General features: G+C 37.3%; 2 protein-coding genes across 4 annotated transcripts in view; one reads left to right on the plus strand and one right to left on the minus strand.

Moving 5' to 3' along the window:
* Window positions 1-1,200: 1,200 nt before the first annotated feature.
* Window positions 1,201-24,375, minus strand: part of LOC149691939 (uncharacterized) — a 39,014-nt gene continuing 15,839 nt past the window's right edge. The window contains exon 2 of the mRNA XM_089867561.1: window positions 1,201-2,097. Within this exon, the coding sequence (XP_089723687.1) occupies window positions 1,216-2,097 (882 nt within the window). The 3' untranslated portion in view covers window positions 1,201-1,215. The remainder of the gene's footprint in view (window positions 2,098-24,375) is intronic.
* Window positions 2,352-10,270, plus strand: LOC149691940 (sterile alpha motif domain-containing protein 3-like). 3 transcript variants are annotated; one of them, XM_089867559.1, is made up of 10 exons: window positions 3,145-3,547; window positions 3,694-3,782; window positions 7,449-7,745; window positions 7,811-8,071; window positions 8,140-8,239; window positions 8,295-8,495; window positions 8,566-8,769; window positions 9,551-9,731; window positions 9,795-9,871; window positions 9,955-10,270. In XM_089867559.1, the coding sequence occupies exons 3-10, from the start codon at window positions 7,459-7,461 to the stop codon at window positions 10,222-10,224; spliced, it is 1,581 nt and encodes a 526-aa protein (XP_089723685.1). In that variant the 5' UTR covers window positions 3,145-3,547; window positions 3,694-3,782; window positions 7,449-7,458; the 3' UTR covers window positions 10,225-10,270. The 3 variants fall into 3 exon arrangements, with proteins under 3 accessions (XP_089723684.1, XP_089723685.1, XP_089723686.1); XM_089867560.1 differs by having other exon boundaries at window positions 3,147-3,547; window positions 7,600-7,745; XM_089867558.1 differs by lacking the exons at window positions 7,811-8,071; window positions 8,140-8,239; window positions 8,295-8,495; ... (2 more) ...; window positions 9,795-9,871; window positions 9,955-10,270 and having other exon boundaries at window positions 2,352-3,547; window positions 4,979-7,544.

Here is a 24,375-nt window from a genome sequence, read left to right on the forward strand (position 1 = left end):
AATTGATTAGAGGCGCATAGGGGGAGCCTCAACACACATTTCTCTCTCTCTCTCTCTCCTTCTCCCTTCTTCATTCCAAAAAAAATCTCCCTTCGAATGCTTTCTCATTTCTTCTAAACTTATTTCTTTTCACAAATATTAATTACGTAAGAAGGCAATATATATCACGTCTTCACGATGGCGCATTAATCTGCGAATTCATTGGCCTATCCCGTGATCAATTTTCTATGCCCCCCTTTTTTCATAAACCCCCTTCTCATTTTCTCAAGACTCTCTCAAACCTCGTGGAGTGGGAAAAAATTTTTAGTTTTTATATACATACACTGGGTTGGTTAGCCCGGGCCTAAAAATTTAGTTGGGTAACCACTATACCACGCCAGAGGTTAACCTAAGGGAGGTATATATTGGCGAGGTTGAAATTTCCTTGGGTTTTTGGTTTCATCTAAGGAGAGAATGAGATGGAAAAGAGATGAAATCGCTCGGAGAAATAGAGAAGGGAAAGCCAGAGAGAGAGAGGAGAGAGAAAATATCCCTTCCCTGGGAGACGCTAGGCTATCGGGGAATGAGAGGTGACCAGGGGTCAAGCTTTGGCTAATACGTTTCTCAGTGGGTCGTCCAGAAAAACTCCGAATTCGAAATCGCTACACCGCGGGGAGAAGGGGGGGGACTCTAACCTCGATATGAGATCTTATAGTTCTAGAGAAAAACGCTCAGGAGTTGGAGAGAGAGGAGAAAAGTTAGCTAGCTCAATTCATCAAGTTCAAAAAACAAACATTTCGAAAAGTAGGCGTTATTTTTAAGGTAGTAACGTACTAACGTTAGCGTTTCGTTTCCAAAGGGGGCTAGTTGTTGGGGTATAGGTTTGAACAGGGTGCCCGGGGTGGTAGAAGGAGGGAGGGTGGTGGTTCGAGCGAAATGAAATAATCACGAAAATAAGAGTGAGGAGAATATAAGAAGGGGAGGGTCTGGGTCAAAAAGTTTTAACTTTCATCATAGATGATATAACGATTTCAAGTCGAAGAAAAGTTTGGCTCGCGATAGCCAAAACGAGCTACTACTTTATTTTCACTCATCACCCCATCCTCCGTTGGACCATGCAGAAACCGTGGTGGAATGATGATGGCACGACTTATCGACGATTCTCTCTCTTTAAAGGTATACTGGGGATATTTGATAAATACGTCTGATATTCTTAGCCAACGCCGAATGGGGCCCTCAAAAACAATATAAAGCATTTAAAAACATAAAATTTCTAAATAATTCTTCCATTTCCACTATTTCTACGCTAAAAACGAAACGTAAAAAAATGATAAACGTTTTTTCCCTTACTTGTTTGAACTGTTCTTCGAAAGAGTATTTATGCTGATCCACGTTCGAAGACTGACTGGCTCCTGAGGGAGAACCCGCCGCCGCAGCAGCCGATGCCGTCGCGGATGCCGCGGCCATGGCGGCCGCCGTAAGTCCTCCGTGGAGTAAAGACGCGGGTGCGGCAGCCATGGGCATATTGTTATGATTATGAGCGGCCGTGGCCGCAGCGGCTACGGCAGCGGCAGCCGCCATCGCCGCTGTTAAAGTCTTGGGCAAATGGTGCGAAGACAGTCCGTAATGAGACGCGCTCAGGGGCGGCGATATGGAAGAGTGTGGTGAACCCCCCGAAGATGAACCCCCAGCGCTGACGCTACCCATCCCGGATTGACGGTGATGATGAGGGTGAGTCAAAAGGGGCAATGGTTGACCGTGAGCGGCCATGGCTTCTTGGTGTTGCAAGAAAAGTTCATTTTGGGCCAGCCTATACTGTTGTTCTTGCTTCTCCAGCCTAGCGTGTAGTTTCAAACGGTTAAGTAGTTCCAACTCTTCTTCGTTCAGTTCAGGTTCAACTCCGTTGTCCTGTTGCTGATGTTGCTGCTGTTGTTGTTGTTGGTTATTGTTGTTCACACCACCTTGATTCTGTTGTAGATTTTGCAAATTCACCGAATTTCCGTTGTTACCGAGATGCAAGGGTAATGGCGTTTCTTCGTCGTCCATGTCGTTAGGGTCATCCGACGAGTACTCGGACTCATTCAGACCCATGTTATCATCTTCCTCTTCGGGATTAGACTGTTCAAAAGAAAAATATTCTGGTCAGAAAAACATCCTAAAGATCGTACATTAGAACAGTGTTAATTATACCATCTCAAAATCCTAAACAATGATCCCTAACCTCCAACACCTCGAGGTACAAATGAGAAAGGTCGTCTAAATATACCGATATAATATAATAAAAGAAAGAATGGAAGGTCTCTATAAAGGAGTCAAGAAAACTATAAGTAGAACGATAAGGGAGCTACACTCTCAGAAAAAAGTGTGCAAAGCTAGTCCAAACTTGCACAAATGGATCCAATTTTAGGCGTATTTTGAAAAATTGTTCAAATTTGGTACATACATTCCAAAGTCAAACCTTTGGTCGATTTTCCGTTCAATATGGGTAAAAAGTGTGCAAAGCTAGTCCAAACTTGCACAAATGGATCCAATTTTAGGCGTATTTTGAAAAATTGTTCAAATTTGGTACATACATTCCAAAGTCAAAACTTTGGTTGATTTTCCGTTCAATATGGGTAAAAAATGTGCAAATGCACAAGCCTTTTCTTTTTTCTGATTAAATTTATAAAGCTTTAAGGTAAGATATGGGCAAGCATGCAGGTGGCCTTTATCTTCCACGTTTTTTTAAATTTGAGTACTTTGACATAAGTGATTTTATTCGTATTTGTGATTTGGCTTAGCGGTTGGTTTGAATAATTTGGTTGGTTTGGCCAATTTTACATAGTGATTTGACCGATTTAATAATAATCTGCCAAACACCCAACTTACACGTATAATTCTACACCTACTATTTCAGTCTGGTAGATTGAACTTAAGCTAATTTGGCTCTCCCACTGTTGAAAACAAGTAAGGTTTAGAAATTGAAATACAAAAGTAACACAATTAAAACTAATAACACAACAAATTAATTCCAACAAAAATCGTCGAGAACATTATTATTAAAAAGCCATTATTGGTCTTTAAAATTGGTTTAAATTTTTATCTAACTAAAACGTTAGAATTTAAATTAAACGTTAAAACGTATTTGTGAGAAAGCCTTTTTTTTGGAAAATACGGTATTATAAGTGCTTTTGGTTAGTATTGACGAAGGCGTTACCACCTGTCAGTCAAACTTCTTTCAACAAGTAAAAATTCCATTGAAACGCGTCACTGTGCCGAGGGTCGAGGAAAGGTTCAGGTTAAGTCTTAGGTTTAACGACAAAGAAAAACCCATATCCAGAGGTACCTCTCGGCGCCTCAGTAGCTGTCACGTGACCAAATAACTACAAAGACTTCTTTTCAAAGAGTTTTCGGAAATTCTTTTGACCATTTATTTAGCCAGTAGAACTTGTACTCAACAGTAGTGAACAAGAAAACCGTTCTTTAGCTTGATGAAATTTCTCTGCATATAGTGATCACAACGTTTGCTATTCTCGCGCCATTTTGAGAGTTGTTCGTAGAAGAAAAGAATATCTACATTTCATTAAAGGTATGGCTTCAAAATTTTAAATTAAATTATGCTTCGTCCAACGAAAGAAGAGATAATAATTACGATAGAATATTCATACATCTTTCTTTGGTCGAAGTGTAGTATAGCAAAAATTTGATACTAAACTAGCTATCGATGTTTTCCAGATTTCTTTTCCTTAATTTTACATTTATCATTTTTACTTACCAACAAAGTAAATTTTCGATAATAATAAGAATTCCCTACATAAGTTAAGGTAAGCTTTTTATCCATGTATTCTATATATATTCTATTTCCGGCTGGAAATATAATTTGATTTAGAAATAGAGTAGTGTAATGTGAATTTTATGTTCTTTATTCATTGTGTCAATGACTTTTAGAGTGCTCTAAGAGTAGTCGGAGCAGCTAAATTGAATAATAATTTAATAAATTAAATCACTAGTTAATATAGACTAGCTTTAATTCTTGGATTTGTAATCTGTAACTGACCCCTTGAAACGGATCGATGGTACGCGCTCATACTGAAATTTTAATCTAAGGGTTTTAGATATTACGAAAATAATTAATTTCGTAAGACTATATTTGAGTGGAATTTTTCGCGCCAGATCTTTGGTCCTGCCCATTTCGGTTAGAATTGCTTGAAAAGAAAAAAGGGGTAGCGGGCCCGCGGGGGGTACATTCCCCAACCCTCTCTTGGCTTTGTTCACCACACTCTCCTCGCACGGGACGAAAGGTTGGTTTTCAAAGGCGCTTGTTGAGGGTAAAAATCGAAGCGATACTTTTTCTCGTTCCCGCTCGTTTTATACCGTGAACAAGGGCTTTTGAAAACCCAACTTTACCCTGGTAAGCCTATTTTTAGTTAGCTCGGGAGTGGAATGCGGCCACTCCTGCGTTTGCCTTTCTGGGCCACGACTTTTCACCGCCGATCGTCGCCACAGATTTCAAAGGAGAGGTGACACGACGAAATAATATTTTTAAAGGAGGAGTGACGAGTGAGAGAGTTTTGGGAGAAAAATAATTAATAAAAAAACTATTTTAACTAAAAAGTCCATCTGCGAAAACCATCAGCTGTTTAGATTTCGATTAGAATGTTTAGATTTTGATTAGAATGTTTAGATTTTGATTATAATTTTTAGATTTTGATTAGAATGTTTTGATTTTGATTATAATTTTTAGATTTTGATTGGAATGTTTTGAATTTGATTAGAGTGTTCAGATTTCGATAACAATTTTTAAGCCATCAGTATTAACCACACATAGCCCAAGTTGTAGCATTTACAAATAAATGGCAAATAAATGGGTTTAAACATGTAACAGGTATTTAGAATATAATATAGGCCGGCTAAAGTTAGCAATAGCTCTGTTGTAATTTTTTCAAATCAAATTTAATTTTAAGTTAAGATCTTTCCACCAATGAAGTGTCTTTACTGTAATGTCTTATGTTTTTGAAAGGTTGCAATTCATGACCTCAAAATGGTTTTTGCGTGCTCTATTTGTGTTCACCCCAGGGTGAAAAAACAGTGTTATAAGTCATGGCTAAAACATTTGTTTGTGCTTCACTCGCACGAACCTAATCGAAGTTTTAAATGTGCCTTCGAACCTTGCACACGCATATTTCAAAAATATGTGTCGCTAAAAAGTCATGTTTACCGAAACCACGTAGGAAAAAGTATCGTAACTGTTCCTGGATGTTTAGCAAACGACTCCAATTCAGAATTAGAAGATAGTGAACAATTTGCGGATGAGGAAATAGTGAATAATGATTTACAAATTAGTGACCTTGAGAGAAGTGCTGCTTTAATGATTCTAGGAATACGCGAGAAACATAAAATACCAAATTCAGCTGCCATAAGTATGTCAAATAGCTTCACCGATCTATTGGAACAATCAATTGAGGTGTCATTTAACTTACTACGAAAGCCAGGTGACGACGAATCTGGTAGAAATTTCCATGTTAAAAAAATTACCTCTGGGGTTACATCTATTATTAAGTCAGAATACAGGTTACATACATATTGCAAAGAACAATTAAATCTTGTAGAGCATATTGAATACACCCTCGGAACTAGAAAAGTCAATAAGTCTATTTTCAAAGATACCCTAAGCTATGTGCCTGTTATTGAAGTCCTTAAGCATCTTTTAGCGCATGATGACGTGTGGAGTGACTTTTTAAAAGTGGACAAAAGAAATGTGAACTATATGGTAGATTATCAAGATGGTGCCATTTGCCAAGCGCATCCATTATTTCGTGTAGACTCCAAAATATTAAGACTTCATTTCTATTTGGATGAGGTGGAAGTTGTTAATCCACTAGGGGCCAAAAGGGGGAAGCACAAAATTTGTTTGATCTATTATGCAATTGGAAATTTTAGTCCTGCCTACAGAAGCAAATTAAGTAGCATTAATTTAGCTATGGTTATTAAATATCCCGTCCTAAAAAAATACGGCTATAATAAATGTTTAAAGCCATTATTGGAAGATTTGGAGCTTTTACAAACTCAAGGGTTTGAAATAAGAAGTAAAAAAATAATTGGGGCTTTAGCAACCATTTCTGGGGACAATTTATCGAGTCACGGTGTAGGTGGGTTCCTTCAATCATTTTCCTCTGGAAGAGTGTGTAGGTTTTGTATGACCAAGAAGGAACATTTATCTCAGAAATTAGACGAAAACGATATGATTATTAGAAGTGAGGATATTCATAAATACCATCTAGAGGCAATTCGTGAAAATCCAGATAACATTCCAATATATGGAGTAAAAAGCTCTTCCCCATTTTGCGTGTTACCGCATTTCAAAGTAACCCAGTCACTGCCCCCTGATATAATGCATGATTTCTACGAGGGGTTAGTACCCAGAGTGCTAAAACTGTGTATAAACCATATGATTAGTGAAAATTATATTTCTCTGGATGATATAAATGCGAAATTAGAAAGTTTTCCCTTAGGAGAACTTAATGTAAAAAATCGAAGCGTACCGATAACCAAGAGTGTACTTTCTGGCAATGGTACACTCGTTGGCACAGCGTCCCAAAAGAAATGTATGTTAACGTTTTTCCCTCTCATGTTCGGTTCGTTTTTCCCTGTTGATGACAAATATTGGATTTTATTGTTAACCTTAGTTGAAATTGGAGAAATAATCATAGCCCCCGCAATAAAAAAAGAATGGCTTCCTTATTTATATGATTTGATATACGATTTCAATTGTATGTTTAATGAAATCCCAAATTCCCGATTCACTCCAAAGGGACACTATTTGATTCATTACCCTCGCTTAATTTACGAATTTGGGCCTTTAGTTCGTCTCTGGTGTATGCGCTTCGAAGCGAAACATCAATATTTTAAACAACTTGCTGCTATATCTAGAAATTTCAGGAACATTGGTTACACAGTCTCTAAACGTCATCAGTTACTTCAATGCTGGGAAAGAAGTGGGGAATCGGGATTTGAAGATGATTCATTTGTAACCCCAATGAAGATTAATTTTTCCAATCTTCCGTTTGGTTTAAAAGAACATTTAAGAATGTACATGGAATATTTAGTAGACGCGAAAGTTACTCAAATTGCCTCCACCATTCGCGTTAATTCAATAACATACAAAGCAGGATATGTATATTGCCTCAATGTGAATAGTGACGACCTCCCAGTATGTGTGAAAATCTACTATATTGTACAAATAACTGAAAAATGGTATATATGTTGTCGGCCATTACTAATAACAAACTTTATGAAACATTACAATGCTTACTGCGTGGATGAAAGTAATGGCTGGTGTATTTTTTCCCCCGGTGAGGAAATTGATAACTACGCCTTAGAATTATATAAAATTGACGCAAACGCAGTTTTAGTCTTTAATCACAAACTATGTAGCAGAGATTAATTTCCATCTTTTAAAGAAAATGATGTCTAAACAAAAATTTGTTTAGAGTTTTAAGGATGGCAACAAACCATTTGAAATATCACGTTACGTGCAAGGAAAAAAAATTAGTGTTTCAATGCGGTGATGTCAGCAAGGAAACATTTATTCAAGAACTTGAGACTCTTTTTGAAATCAATCAAAAGATTAAATATGTCCAGGTTGAGGACAAGGATTTCAATGATTTCGTAAACCACAACTTTGATAATGGGTTACCCGAAAATAAGTCGAAATTAAACTTGGTTTTAAAACCAAATGATGTTGTTTTGGAAGAAACAAGCACTATCATCCGTATGGAAAGATCTAGGTATTAAAAATTCATATTCATCTAAAATATATAAACACGTTGAAATTATTCTTCCAAATTTTTAGTTCTTCGAGCATAACAAACCCGGGTCAATCATTTGGATTAAATAGTGATTCTCTGAAGTCGATGACAGATGAAGCCTTTTGCAGAGAAGCCTCTTCTACAACAGACCTAGAAGAATTATCCATTCCTAGCCCTTATGTAGTTCCTAGACTCCCGGAAACTATTAGAAAAATGATTGAGAGCAAGAATCCCCATGTATTTAAGAGGGAATACAAGGCCCAAATTGTACGAATCTTGTTTGAAGACATGAGTAGATACAAAGAGTAAGAGTAGTGTGCATTCGCTCGTTTTTGTACCTTTTGATAATATAGCTTAATTGTAATATTCTAAGGTATCCGACAAAGCAAGAACGGAATAGAGTTTGTAGTGCTTTGGTTGAGAAATACCCTTTTCTAGAAGACAGGTTAAAGCACCCAAACAACAATGGATATGTAAAGAGATAAGTTAGATGTGATGTTCATTTTGTTTAATATTAAATACTTTTAGAACACGTGGCTCGAAAGTTTGAAAACTAAATACCGTCACGAACGGGCTAAAAACAGTAGTTCAAAGATGGTCGAAGAAATGAAGAAAAAATATGCAAAAAAACGTAAGCTTCCAGCAGAGGAAAATCCCACAGGAGATGAAGAATCTCAGGAAAGTCAACCCAAGCCAAAAGAGCCCAAAATAAAAAGGTCAACTCAATTGGTGAGTCCTGTGTTTAACTAAAATAGAAATATAATCATTAATCCTAACAAGCCTTTTTTTCTTTCATCAGAACCTTTCCAGCATAGCCGAAGATGAGGAAACTATACAAGCTCATTTATGGGCTATGAATAAAGAATTGGAGAAATCCAAACCCAACGAGAATTTAATTGAAGAAAAAATGAAACGTACAGCTGCTTATAGACAGAAATATGCTTTCCAGCATTCTGTGCCCGACGTAATTAGGATGTTTCCCGTTTTGTCGAAGAAAAACAAAGTAATAATTATTTTAAGGGATGATGGAAGTTATATTAGATAGTGTTAAAGGGAGGTTGAAATGGAAAATCAAGCGATTTTTAACGATTCGAATATTAATTATAAGATCTATCTGCATAGTAAAACATTTAGAAAAAATTACAGAACAATTTTAAAAATCGAAATACATTGAGAATTCACGGACAATTTAATGTTTGAACCTACGATCAATCGTGTAACAACGTGCCTTTATTCCTTTACACGCGCTATATCGAGCGCAATTATAGCACGAGATGTGATAAACAATGCCCAGGATGTGACAAAAGTGAAAACTTTGTTAGCTGAAGGGCAGGGCGTTACACGATTGATCGTTCAAGCTTTAATTTGTCGGGGAAATCTCAATCTTTCTTGATTTTAAAAATTATTCTGGGATATTTTCCGAATAAATGTTTTACTTTGCAGATAGGTCTTATAATTAGTAGAAGAATAGTTTAAAAATCACATGAATTTCCTTTTCACCCTCCCTTTAACTAACAAACTAAAAGCATACAAAAGTAGTGTTTATCAGGCCTTCTCTAAATATATTCCACTATAAGTAATTTGATTAGCATGAATCAAATATAAAACTTTCCGGACATCGTTTTTTATGGTAACAATTCTAGTCTATTGTAGTTGAAAATTTTTAAATCCATTATGAAATGTGTTCGTTGATTGCCTAGAACTCTATCTGGCCGTGGCTTTTAGCTTCTCGTTGTATTTTAATAGTATAATTTTGCTAATGAACTACCCCTCTTTCTGCACAGCTCATTAAAGAACTGAATATGCTGTGTAACATTCACCCATCTGCTGAAAAGGTTCTCTACCTACATTTCCAGCCCATCGCGACAAGAATTTTGCAATTGGTGCAGAAAAAGAAAAATGCTAAAGCTATTTTGTCCATTTTAAAAGAAAAATGTCAAGTTATGTCAGATGATGCTTTTAAAGGTAAATACAAACATAGCTGCGATTAACTTTTATCAGTAATATATTTTTATTTATGTTTTGCAGAATTGCAAATACGGGCTTCAATTTTATTATTACCGTGCTTATTTGGAGAATCAACAAAATTGTTTTTTACTGCTGATGTGAGATTTGCATTTTGAAACCTTTTTCTCAAAATTCTAAATCCTGCTTGATCATAAATTTTAATTTGTGCTCCTTTTTATAGACGCCTGAGGGAGCTACCCCTATAATCTTGTTTTCGGACATAAATTATCTTGATGCTGCAGCCGAAGTCCAAGTTGAGTCTGAAATCTTTGAAATTGGCTCTACCGAAGAAGGTGCAGTTTCTGTTTTTGCCGCATATTACGTGTTTCATATGCAATATCCGAAACCACTTGTGAAAACAATGGAGTATCTACAAAAAATTGTCTTCAAAATTGATTCCGGAAAAACTTCCAACGCTATGCTAAATGCAATTAACATGCTTTCTCTGTAATAAATGTATGTATGTTGAAATAAATATTTCAGAAAGACATCCTAAACGTGACCTTTTCATATTACCTATCAAATAGCTTTACAATATTACTGGTTAAATGTCCCAAAATGGGTAGATTAAAGCCCCAAAGTTATGCGTTAAATCCCCGAAACTGGACGATAATAGGGCTTAAACTGATCGATAAAACCCACGAAATAAAACGACAATAGCCTCGAAACTGAACGATATGTCTCGAAATTGAACGATAATAGCCCTGAAATTGAATGATAAAACCCCCTAAATTGAACTTTAATAGCCCCAAAACTGAACGATAATACCCCTTAAATTGAACGAAAAAATCCGAAATTGAACGATGAATAGCCCTAAAACTGAACGATAATACACCTTAAATTGAATGCTAATAGCCGTGATATTGAACGAAAAAAAAACCTAAATTGAACGATAATAGCTCTGAAATTGAACGATAATAGCCCTGAAATTGAAAGATAAAACCCCCTAAATTGAACGTTAATAGCCCTGAAATTGAACGTTAATAGCCCTGAAGTTGAACGGAAAAAACCCCGAAATTGAACGATAATAGCCCCAAACCTGATCGATAATACTCCTTAAATTGAACGAAAAAAAAACCGAAATAGAACGATAATACCGCTTAAATTGAATGTTAATAGCCCTGATATTGAACGAAAAAAAAACCTAAATTGAACGATAATTGCTCTGAAATTGAACGATAATAGCGATTAAAATGAACGTTAATAACCCTGAAATTGAACGAAAAAACCCCCGAAATTGAACGTTGAGAGTCCCAAAATTGAACGATCAAAGCCCCGTAATTCAACAATAATTCTACCAAAATTGAACGCTTCTGGTAGAAATGTGCAAGTTTAGATTATAAAAATGTTCAAATTTGTGTCTTTTTTATCCATAGTTGAACGACTTAACGTCTAATTTTGGCCGATATAAAGGGTCCAATATTGGACGATATATTTTTGTTCAATTTCGGCCAAAAAAGTGTGCTGTCTCAGTGGCAGCCTATTGCACACTTTCTCGTCCAAGTTTGAACACATATTTCTAAGAGTGTAGCTTTTTCGGGGCTTCAGAATTAAGATCTTATAAGAATTCCAAGATCTTTTTTATATATCACGGAGAGAGCGAGAGTTCGATGCGTAGCTTTTACTCGAGGACAGAGTTCATGAAAACGTCAGATAGTCATTTTTAATAATCCATGGGGTACGCGAAACATAAAGAGGATTAACTTTTCTATCTTTCAAAAGGGTCAAACTATACTTTGACCGAATTAAGAATCCCTAGAAATTATAATCGTACGTCATTACGCTTTACAACGCGATTTACGCTATGGAATCGATTCGCAATTCCTCTCGATTACGGTGTAACGTTTTAAAGTTCAAATGAATGATAGTATAGCCTACATTAGCTTGAATTAAAATAAAGGAACCTTTGGCATTATACCTTAGGTGCCTCGTAGAAACTATTTTACCCTTTTACAATTAACTACACATCTTGCACCAAAGGGGTTCTTCCTTTGCCATTCGTAAAAAGTGGTATTGAATTAAGCAAAAAAAAATTTCACCGTCGTACAATGAAATTTACGACGAATTTCAGCATCGGTTATAACAATCGCGGTTATAGAATCACCAACCAACCATCACTGAAACAGAAATTTAAAATTTCGGAAACCCCCATCGTGCGTGTCACAGTCTAGCAAACGGACTCCATGGTGAAACGTACATAATATAAGTCCTTTTTGTTATGTAAATGATTAGCCTTTCGCGATGAGAAATAGAGGTTGAGATACAGGAGACGTCGTGACTGCGACGAGGATTTGCATTATTTACCTACATTGTATTTAAAAATGTCTCGAGTTAAGTGGCTCGAGGCAAACGGCTTGAATTTGGGTAAATTTTAAGCTAGCTAGACCTTGCTATAGCTTGTCACGCCAACTTTCAGATGCCATTTTCTGGAACCATGCATACAGACGAAAGAATTTGGAATTTTAACATACAGATCCTTGCAAAGTGCCTTATTTACAATGTATTGACTTTTACGAGTATTATACATTCCACCATCGTAATATTCCACAGTCCTAAAGGGTATGGGTACCTGGGCACCCCAAATACAAGTTTTCGGGTTATTCAGTTAGAATGCACCCATCGCCATCGTTTTAAGCAAAAGTTGTTGAAGACCCTATCGGACATTGTGGATTAAAAGCAAGGAAATGGGCACGGTCATTAACTCTAGGGAAAAAAAAGGGAATTCATGAAAGATTAAGTTGTCCATGGCCCCGGCCACGCGTCCATCAGGACGGAAGCCAAAGTATATAGCAAAAAGGGGCTACTTGGGGGTAAAGCTCGCTCGCTCAAGGTGACGACGATCTATTCGCGGGGGAACTTCGACGGGGGGATAGAACAGCTGCACGCGCTCCAGCACCCATTTTATAAATAGGCCGAGAGCTACTCGTGTTTACGATTCAGCGAGATTAGCCAGAAGACTTTGTAGGCTTATGGTCGGTCGCGGGCGCTCGCGGAGCCAACGCGACGCGGTCTATACCAAACCCCCCACCCCACAAACCAAAAATTAAGGACCTTCTTTTCCCCAATCGGAAGCGGCGGTGGAATTAAGAGGAAGAAATAGGCTATCAGTAGTTCAGTTCGACGAAAAACATTACACTTTATCAATTAAAACTTATCGAAAAACAACAAACCAAACCGGGTTTTTTTTTCTTTGTTTTTCATTTTCATTAAACGTTGGACCCTTTTTGAAATTTACTTATCGTGATAAGACCAAACTTAAAAAAAAAAAAAAAAATCGAAAAACACCCTCCGCGTTTCTTTGGGTAATAATCTGGGGGCACACACCAGGGTGCGTTATAAGAGTTACGACTTTAAAGGGGCAAAAAGAATGGCAACGAGGGATGTAGGCACTCGAGCATAGGACAACTTCCGGGGTCCGGATGTTGGGACGAAACTGGTGAAGAAGTTAGCCCCCGAATTGACGCCACCACCATCGCGGGGGCAACTAGGGTTACCAAAACTATAGCAATAGGGGAGATTTTTAATGTTTGAATTTGGCTATAGCTGCAGCGCGGGGGAGAGCTATATACTAAAGACGAAATAAAAGGGCAACTAGATTAGATGGGGAGAGTTATTAAAAAGGACATATTTACGATCGGTCTTCCAGGAAAAAAAGGAGAGGAGCATCGGACCGAGTAAGCATAAAGGTCTGGAAATATTTATTGGTTAGGCATTACAAATACTTGGAAAAATGGAAGAGAGGGTCCGGAATAAGAGAGGATGTATCGGTTCGTATTACATAGTGTGATTTTGTAGAGCTCTATAGAACATTTCATTATTTGCCTGCAGAGAAACCAACCCGTTACCTAGCACCAAAAGGCATCACCAGACGAGGCCCGAGCTCAGTACAAGCAATAGGCTAGCCTACTCGCGCTGCCTCTAGCGGTGCTCCTTGGCACGACGGAAGTAACCCAAGAATGTTGCCCCGCCCCTTGTGTGTTTGCTTCTCTTAAGACATTAATGAAATGGTCCATAGAACAACGAGACGAGACTCGGGTTAAGAACCAGGTCAGCCAGCATCAAGTGAAAGCTTCGTTTATTTGAAAATTTATATATCTACTTTTGGGCACCATTATAGTTTTAGAGTCAAAAATAAATGTTTTATGTTTCAAACAATGTTTGATAAACCCAGGCAGCTGTAGCTTTCAACTGCCTTACTGTAAGGGAGGTGGGTACCAGTCCTGAGAACAGTTTATTATTTTTAACACTTGAAGGGGGGTCCCTGGTCCAACGGACTAGTTTAAAAATATTAACATTGGGAGTTAAGATTTGGTCCATGGCCACCTTCTGGTGGGTAGCTTCACAGTGTAGCATTACAGTGTCTACTGTAAATTTTGAAACTGAAAATTGAAATTTCCATACAACAAAAACCCTATTGCCCATCTAAATAATAATTCTTGGCAAAAGTACGTTGTTAACTCGTCGAAAACCATATGGTTTAGGGACACGAATAAAAACTAGAAATACTACAAGTAACGTGTGACAGATTGCTTTAAGCAGTGTCGCATTAAGAGACATCACTTCGGTATGCATCTAAGTCTTTGTGCCACGAACTTTAAATTTACGTAAAAGACACGCGTTTTAAAATTATAAGAAAGGGAGCCCTGAGCGAGCTCGTGCTACCTTATTATTTTCCAAAATCCCACGTTAAATATTTCGGGCGTTTTTACATTTTTCCGTCGAGTTTTCTTTTTTTTTTCTTTTACAACGACAAAAAAAATGCAAACTGGTAAAAATATAATGTCTGCAGCCTATCCCACAAGTTTATAAATTTTATTACAATCATACCAAGACCTGCCTAACTAAACTTCCTTTTGAAGAGAAATAAAAGGGAGTCGAAATATTTTGCTGAAAAAAAATTACTTATATATATTTTAAGTTCCATATACATTGCATTGCGTAAGAGATGAGAGAGAGAGAGAGAGAGAACAAGGGGTCGAACATATCTTCACGAAACCCAATATAAAATACCGGCCCATAAGATATAAGCAGCTACAAATTACTTATAATCAGTTTGTTCAAATACCCAACCAACCCAAATATCACAAACATTAAAATTTTATTTGATCACTAAATTCTGTAAATATCTCAATGTCCGACACCTCTGCTAAGATATCCTACGTAACTATAAGAAGACATCCACCCACCGTCGCAATCACGGGTCCCAAATGTTCCGCAAATTTTTCTTCAAAAGCTCGTAGCAAAAATCCACCCATTCCAAAGAAGTAAAAAATGTAATGAATAGTTTTATAACTTAGCTAATATCAAAGGAAGACGCCAAAGATGATATTTGTCGACATACTAGACAACGCCTGCAACCAGTTAGTCCCTATAACTTACTGGGGGTAAAATAAGGAGAACGACGCGCGCCACTAGCGACCATAGGCCTACCGGTATTGAAAAATTACCCCGCTTTACATTTTACTTCCCCCCTCCTTAAGTTGGTAATTACGTTTCCATGCAAATGACGAACGATGGCTGTTAGTTTCGAATATACTTTACATTTCAATAAAGGTATATTTTCATTCCCCCCCTAACTGTCTGAGATTTTCAACTCAAGTTACAAAACCCTCTTATTAAATTGTATGATTATTTTGTCTTATGTTGCGAAGACGCGAGATTGTTTGGCTATATAATTTGGAATCGTTTCAAATTTATTTCAAGTTTCATACACTGTAACTACTATACCATCTTAGCAACTTGTAAGGAGAGTATTAAAAGTTACAGAAAACCAACGGGTTTCCAAGGACGTTTTGGCAGTGGGTTTAATTTTCCGATGTTGATTGAGGTGAAGTCGCTAAGCTCGTTTTCAACGTCCAAGTAAAAGATTCGCGGGTTTGGTTTGAAAAATTTCCAATTTTGTCATGCAGTGCTTGCTAACGAGATGGCACCACCTCTTTAGCGCTTTATGCCTTATTCTGTAACACGATCGAGTGAGCTATGCATTAAGCAGGCGATTTATGAAAAGTTCTGGAACTTCTACGTTATCTTGGCGGTACTTGTCAGTTTAAGTTTGGTTGTTTTAGAATTGACAAGTTTTGGTAAAAAAAAAAATCACCGTATACGTCGTCTGCTCTCACGTCTGAACAAGGAAATGAACGCACCAACGCGAACGAAAGGAACCTAAGATTTTAACATAGTTTGAATGGGCCTTAACAGTGACAAAATGATTACGTGTAAGGCGTAATCGTTGCACAGTAAAAACTGTGATACTCCTCATCTCTACGAGTTATCAGTGACTATTGATCCGCCATAGCTTCCACCATACTTCATCTAAACTCCTCCACAAACGCCTTATCAGTTAACAATCATAATTAAAAAGCGATCGACCCAAATAGAACCATTTATTAATTAGCATAACTAAAGACCGTTAAATAACTGCACGCGCATTATCAAAGGGGCCTGAATCTCCGATTGGTTGAAATAGCACCCTTAGTACCACCCTTTTCAGTAAACTTCACCAATAATAAAATTCAGAGCCCCCGAATATTTTTTAATTGCCCTTCTTATGGTTCTCCTCATTCACAAAAATTCCAGCGTAGAGAGATTTGTCAAGTATATACGATTATACCAAGAAAACAATTAACGCCCAAAAATTGTTTTTAACAGGATTTCGACGGTATCTCGACTCGAAAATTGGCCCTCTTCAAAAAAATGTGTGCAAGTCAAAGGCGAAATTAGGAAATAGGCCATCAAAAGAATCTAAAGTTAATTCTTTATCTTGGATATAAGAAGAAATAAGAACAAAAAAATATAAGAAAAGTTGAAGAACCGCATGGCCAATTATTGTTAATAATAAAAATAAAAAGAATCTGAAGTGGAACTATAGATCTTAACCTTTATATTATATTATAAGCCGATAGAGAAAGCGACGGAGGAAATAACACAGACGTAACAATAACTTACAAGTGGCGACTGCTTATTCATTTCATATTTAAGATAGATAGAGATATGTCTATATTTAAAGGGAGAGTGAAACCTTTTTACACAGAATTTTCCAAGCTAAAGTCACTAAAATAAAGATGTTTTCAATAGAGGTGCGGGGATATACAAAAATTACAAGGCGATAATGACAAAATTTGACCTTTGAACCCATAGAAAAAATACGCTACATATTTCTTTAATAAAAGTTAGGGAAGATCTGATTGGGTGTAAATTTTAAAAACAACTTCATGGAATTTAAATTTTTTATAATAAATATTCAATTGACAAAAATTGCAAAAGATGAATTAAGGTAAGGCGGATGATTACTTAACATTACTGCTAAGAAAAGTAGTGTATGAAAACGCGGTAAAAGAGGAGAAAAATAAGTATAATTTCGTCCGAGAGCAAGTAATTTAATGAGGATAATCTGGGCTTGAATGGTTTTGTTTGGGGGTTAAAAATCCAATAAAAGTGAATAATTTAAGGGCGTTTCAAGTTCCCTTTAATATTTCGTTAGATTTAATCCCGGTAAGCACGATAGGCGGTGTGGGAGTCGACAATATACGCTGGCGCTGCTGCGGAGAAGTCGTCGTAGTTTTCGTTTTTGTGACCCTATTAAAAAGATTTCCATAAAGGTCTATCGCGTTTTTCCTTCAAACCGGAAATATAAAATATATTAAACATAAGAGTTTCGCCTAAAGACGAAATTTCTTTTCTTCCTTTTTTTTTTTAATATGTTGTTATACCTACACTCGTATATGAGGTTTTAAGTTTTAGGGTGGCGACATTTTGTGCATTGGCCCTGTTTTATACTGGTCATAAAAAGATATTTCTACATCTAGGAAAAAAAGACCGGAGAAACTTAAGTGAGTGTCAAGACATTTTTATTTGATTTTATATTTTATATAAATAAAACTCTCTCGAGTTTCCGTCTCCTTTTCCGTGCCAAGTCAAGCTAAATCAAAAAATTCCAAATGTTTCCTACCCGCTTATAAACTCGAAACACAACTCCGCCAATTATTAGACGTTAAATTAAATTATTCCTATGTTTTTTGTTTTTTTTTTGTTTTTTTTTTCAAAAGAGATTTACTGTATCGTGGTAAGTAAAGTAAAAAACATTTATTACGAGTATTTCGAGATTTTGTAAACACTAGAATATGGTAAGTGCCCCTGTAAAGGTATTTCGAAGCAATACACCAGTGTTTAAGAAAACAAGTACGGAAATTCTCTTTTCGTAGACTGGCTGTGTGTAAGTAAGCACGAGACAAAATACGATGGAGTATTAACAACGGGAGTGCGAATATTATATGATAAAGCAAGTCCCTTACTGACCGTCAGAAGTAAGCCAAATTTCCCTGACCAATCAAACCCTTCTTTTGCCTATAAGAAAGCCAGAGTGTAATTGTGTTTGAAACAGACTAGCGCCATGAATTTTAAAGTATATTAAGCTTTCTTAAGTTGTAACAACTTAAGAAAGGATATCCACACTAAGCCAGGGGCTAATTCACAACTGTGTCCCTTTACAATGCATGCTGCCATAGAGCTAATATTAACTATTACCGTTAACCTCAGCCATTTGAATAAAAGTTCCACGAGAAACCGTGTAACACTGCGGCCCAAAACCCTTTAACAAATGGAGAGAGAGAGAGAGAGAGAACTTGCAAACTCTACGCGGAAGGTTTTGTTCCTACATACTTCAATAATAAAGACATTAAACTCGGATTCCAATAATCACATCATGCAATTGACGGAGGCCGCGGAGGGGCCCCCCGTTTATGTGGAACAAAATAAATAGGGCAAGCTCTTAATCGAAGTGACACTAGGGTGACACGAAGGGGGGTTGGGGGATTGCGAGGGAGTCTTGGATTTTGCGGGGAGAACGAATAAGAAGCGAAGTTATATTACGGATCGATGCTAATGAAATCTTGATGAATCCGCACCACCAACAATCGGCTTTGGGGTACAATGTGGATGAGGGGAGAGAAGAGCGTAAGGTCGGGAGGTCGGAGGCCATCGCGATCGCGCCAAGTAAACCTCATTGTTCCCTCTTCCCCCATTTCCTTCCGCGCCCCCTATTGGCTTCCTTTTCTAATTGACAAATAATATTTCGTTGGGACAAAAAGTAACGCTGACATTATCATCCAAGGAAGTTACGAATTTTCTTTGAAATACAGAAAAGGTTCTAATAGGCGACATATATTATAAAGTCAACTTATTAAAATGGGACTAGAGTAAAATGCATAGATTGAAGGCATTCTTCCCTCCCGCGTCTACTGGTGGAAAAGTACTTTATAATATCGCCTATTTCTGAAAATTACCCAAGACTCTTCAAGAAGGTATAGCTTCACCCATTCCCCCCCCCAACATATTATGTATAGGTCCTCTTAAAGAGTTTTGATGACTTTACTAAATAGAAATCAGAAATGTATAACTCCAGTTTTCCATCGAACATTTAAATGTAGATAAATTTGAGAGTACAGTTAAGTACCAATGAAATTCTTTGTCTGTGTTTTCACTCTCTCTTACTTATACGTAGTGATCGGAACATAGCTGAGGCTTCTTCTCCATCTCGCGCGACCCTTGTAAGGTATCTTCCCGGCCAGTATTAGCGGTATTACCCCTGACAAGCTTTCTTCCTTACGCGAGGCGTCGAAGAAATCGGAACTCAATCGTCTTTGTCGAGGCTTTTGTTCGACCTGAAGGGCGCCAGACGGCGCGAGCGAATGATAAGGGCTCCCCGGCCCTTCCTTTCCCCTTGGTGCCCTATCTTTTATACACAACGTATAGTTTGTGTCGACAACTTTACGCCAAGATGATGGCTGTACGATCAGGGGCCCGACCGAGGGGGATATGTTCCTAAAACTATAACAAAAACATTTTTTCTTTTTTCCTATATAGAGATATACATTTTTTTCTTCTTCCTTCTATCATGGTATGGATGGGAGGAAGAAAGAGAGTTGATATTGCGTATAGCGTGTTTTCGGAGCAATCCAATAGAAATATTCGCCACTCGATCGCCCCCATCTATTCACCACAGATAGGCGCTCTATTTAGTCGATTAGATTTCACCCTCTATTTACAACTCAATCTATACTAGTCTCCGTTCGTATTAAGAAACAGTTTGACTAATTAGATATCAGGAATTTATCGCGATTGTGAACTATAATGGCAATATAATTAATTTTCGTCTATAGATAGTGTTGCATACAAGCATTGCCAGTCATTTGCGATTGCAACTGAACCGTTATCTACAACAGACTGAACATCTTGTAAGGGTTGCCACGAAACTTTCAGATTCAAATTGCCTGAGTTATCCAAGTTTTCCCTGTCCTTTTTTTAACGATTTTCCTTGACTTTTTAGGCCGCAATGTTAATGTTCTACTTATAACTAAACCATTCTTTATTGAAATTCTCATAAATCCCAGACCTTTTTGGCTTATTTTGATTCCCAGACTTTTTCAGGTTTTAACTAACCTGTGGCAACCCTTTTGTAGTTCTGGTTGATCTGATCATTGAATTCCAATTTATTTTTAAGAATTTTCGTAAATTTTTATAACAAAACACGCTTTTAAAACTTATATACTCAAATAAACTGTGAGAAAAAAAAAAAAGACTATTTAACCATACCTGATCAGAACGCAACCTTATGACGTATTAATCCGCACCATGTCCCTTCCCCCCCCTCAAGAAAAAATATTCGATAATAAAGTATATAATACCTTCACATATTTTTGTTGAAGTATATCGAGCACCCTGTTTTTAAAGTTACATTAAGGGGTCCACCCGCTTATAAGGCAATATAGAGAAAAAATCTGTCCCAACAAGGAACCTCAGGGGCTCGCTTCACACACACCCCGACTCCTCGATTTTACAACAATTGAGAATAGGGTGAGAAATATTCGATAGTCAAATGAGCCTTTAATAGAAAAGAAAAACCCCGGAAAGAAATCGATAAGAAGTCGTTAAAAACTCTTTTGAAGAAGACGCGAGAACCAAGAGAAAAAAATAAAAAAAAATTGATACCAAGCTTTCAAGGGAAAAAATTTTGCAACATATTTTGCCCTTCTCAATCTCGTTCCGCTATATTAATACAATATTCCATGAAGAAGAGCTCACAAAAAAGTTCTCATATTGATAGGCTATTCATCTTTGATGTCCCTTATTTTCAATATCGAGCCATGACACCCTATGTTATTTTTACATAAGCCCAAAATATAGCTAAAGGAAGAAACCTGCCATTAATCTATACCAGGATAGGAAACAAGATATTCAAGTCAACATTAAACCCCTTGTTCCTAAAACATAGATTTTGAACTGAACTTTAAACTTTTATTCGAACACCTTCCGACTTTCCCAATCCCAAAACTGGGCTTCTTATCCCTGATATTTGATTACAGAGTTAGTTTAATTAATAAACTATTCTCAATACGTGACTACGAGTTCACTGTTCACGCCACTCTTGATCAGGTCAAAACCCTTGTCGAAACAACCTTTCTAAAAGCTTAAAAAAAATCTGTATTTTTTCGACAACTTTCCAAACGACAACGACACCGTTGTTGATAAATTTTTCATACCCGAGAGAATATTTTGGTGACTATAATGAGGGTTATTAATAATAAAATCGATATAAGAAACGAAAAAAAGCCCTTATATTATCGAGATTGTCGCTTAATAACGCTCAGATATTACTACTAAGGAAAGGGGCCCTTACTAAGGCGTTGACAAAGGTATCGCCCATCAGCGGGCGTTTTTAACCAACTAATGAGCCAACATTTCACTTTACCACACGACAAAAAAATACCAGATTAATAAAAAAATAACCGAAAAACACCCTAAATTTAGGGTGACGTAAAAACGCCTTCATAATTCGCGGCGAGGATACGGGGGGCCCCATGGGTGATCCCTAGATCTAACTCCACTATGAGAAAAAGGTAGGTTCATTTCATTTTTCCACTCATCTTTATTTAACAAAGAATAAATTACTTTTAATAAAGAAAATCATATCATTAAAATAATAAAGGACCTGACTTATAATGGAAAACAATAAATTATTATTGGTTTCTATAGTTTTTCATATCAAGCTTAATGATTTCACGGGCCCTGTGTAGTGTAGTCATAGGTGGTCTATGGAATGAACACTCGGGTTACGCAAAAGCGGATGTGTTTAAGAAGCCCTAAACCCTATTTTATTCATATGGGAGCTTAGGGTGCTGGTCCCTGATAAGAAAAGATACCGACAAACTCACTCTAAGGGACTAAACGATAACTTCCGTGAGAAAGTGTATACTGCTTGTTTTCGGATTTTTAAATTGGTATGCATTTGGGTTAAAAATGGGACTGAAACTGTATGAATTTACGAACCGGAGTTTTATCGAGGGGCAAATCACTATTGAAGTAAATTGAACGAATGTTTTGATTTCGTGAAGTTCTTGTAAAGATGTACCTACATAATCACGTTGAAGTAAATTCACGCTCAAAATAATTTTAAAATAAAAAGTCAAGGCAATCACCGAACTCAAGTGTTTCAAGTCAGGTTTTGTGAAAACACTTTCGAAGTGACTTACCCCTCTGGTTTTACGAGCATATACTTAAAGTAAGGAGTATAATCCGGTTAATTACCATAAACCACCCGAATCTAATTTAACTTTCCAAGAAACACAACGACTTTCGAATATTTTTCGAATCATTTGTATAAAATGTCTAAAATATATTCCCAAAATTCAATTAGATCTAAGAGACTTATATAACTATGACGTCACCATGGGTGACCCCGAAACGTACGACCCCCAGCACCACAATTTTGGGCACGCGACTGCCTCGCTCTTTTCAATCTACTTGTGTGGTTTAGTCGCGTTCACGAGTATCCACCCAGTCAATCCAGGCACGATGCATGCAGCTCAGACTCTCGTATACTTCTCTTGTGTGTCTACCGTGACGGTTCGCCTTGACCCTTGGTCACCCTAACGGCCCGGGGTGGGTGATGTTGGGTATTGAATGGCGCTCGACTATACCTCACTTTCATTCTACCTTGCTTTAACCGCGGATTCGAGACACAAAAGTTAAAATTGTTGGTAACATAATTTCACCCTCCCCAGCATCCCGGACCGTTCCAGCGGAAGAAGAAGTCCAGGACTAGACCAACGCCATTCACGATTTTACGGTTCCACCGCGCCTAAGAGAGAGAAAGTTAAATTCGCGAAAAGTCTTTTCTTTGCCAAGTATTATCCGTTGGGTGAGCCCTTCCGTTAAAAAGGTGCCCTTTTATAATAGAACCCCGCAGATTAAATTTTTCTTTCTTTCTTCAAGATGGGCGACGGAGAAATATAACCCAAGAACGAAATAGTAGTAACATAATATTTTAAAGTGTACGCTAAACCGCACACAATTATGGTGAAAAACGTCTTAATTACATTAATTTCTAAGAAAAAAATCATAACAGAGCAAATTTCGTGGAAAGATTTTGAAGAGAAAACATTTATGAAACAAAAAACTACCATTTTTGTTAGGGTTTCCCGCGCAACACTGAGGAGTACCGCTATTGGACCTGACTGACTCGCCAATAGGGGTACTCCCCAGTGCTTTGTGGGAAAGCCTAACTTGTAGCGTCCATAACGCGCTGGCCTGGTGCTAAACAATATCCTCCCTTTAAAAAAAGACCAGTATCCACGTTCCATTTTAATAAAATCTATATTCTTCAGTTACAAGCTATTTGCACGAATACAAACGATGAGCACGCGCTAGCCACGCGTCTCATCTTCCAAAAAATAAAAATAAAAAAATCCCAAAAAATAACTATTACGCCAAAGGAGAAAAGATTACGGGGTTTTCGCCCATCCAACGTTATACGAATATTTATTTTTTAATAATTCCCCCTCCAATTAAAGTACGTTGGGCTCTTTATTACCCCGCGATGCTAAGGGAGAAAACACCCTCGGGGATGAAGAATGGACGACCTAAACGCTCTTGACGTGATACCGCACTCCAGATACCACCAGGACCCACACACATACACGGAGTACCACCACCACCAAGACTTTTTAACCATCAACGCCCGACTATTTAATTTTAATCATCTTTATCCCTTGAATATAAAATATTTCTTAAAGGGTCAGATTTTTTACTAGTGACGTTATTTTTCATTCTCCCTATTGCGCAATAATAGCAGTACCCGAAGTAAATATTTTCGAAGTAACGATTTCCAAACATTTTGCGTGCGCTATGAAATTTATTAACATTATTGTCATCCAGGTGGAATATTTAACTTCGTGATAATCAACCTTTACGATTTCTTAAAACGAATTATTTAACTAAGATTTTTTCAAAAGATATTTGGGACATATTTCCGGCGAGCTCTAAACTAATTTAGTTAGTTCCCTGACGATGACACAAAAGTAAAGCTCGGGGGTAAATTTCTCGATCAAAAAATGCGGTTTATTTTTTGGTTCGGGACAGGAACGCACCCCCCTCTGCGCAATCAAAAGTGGGTAGATGGTTTTTGATTATTTTTCAAAGGGGGTAAAAATTGGGGTGTCGACTGATTTCGACTCCATTTCATTCCTTATATTCGCCCCCTTTTAATCTCGTAAATCATGGAAGCAAGAACGGAGGGGGAAGGGAACGGCAAAAGGGGTACATTCGA

This window comes from Phalangium opilio, unplaced genomic scaffold (genome assembly GCF_054372755.1).
Source record: "Phalangium opilio isolate 3A_F unplaced genomic scaffold, DU_Popi_V2 ptg000024l_1, whole genome shotgun sequence".
NCBI classification, from domain to species: domain Eukaryota; kingdom Metazoa; phylum Arthropoda; class Arachnida; order Opiliones; family Phalangiidae; genus Phalangium; species Phalangium opilio.

Excerpts from the sequence above, each read along its gene's own strand:
- LOC149691940 (XM_089867558.1), top strand. The coding sequence starts at position 5,000 with ATGGTTTTTGCGTGCTCTATTTGTGTTCACCCCAGGGTGAAAAAACAG.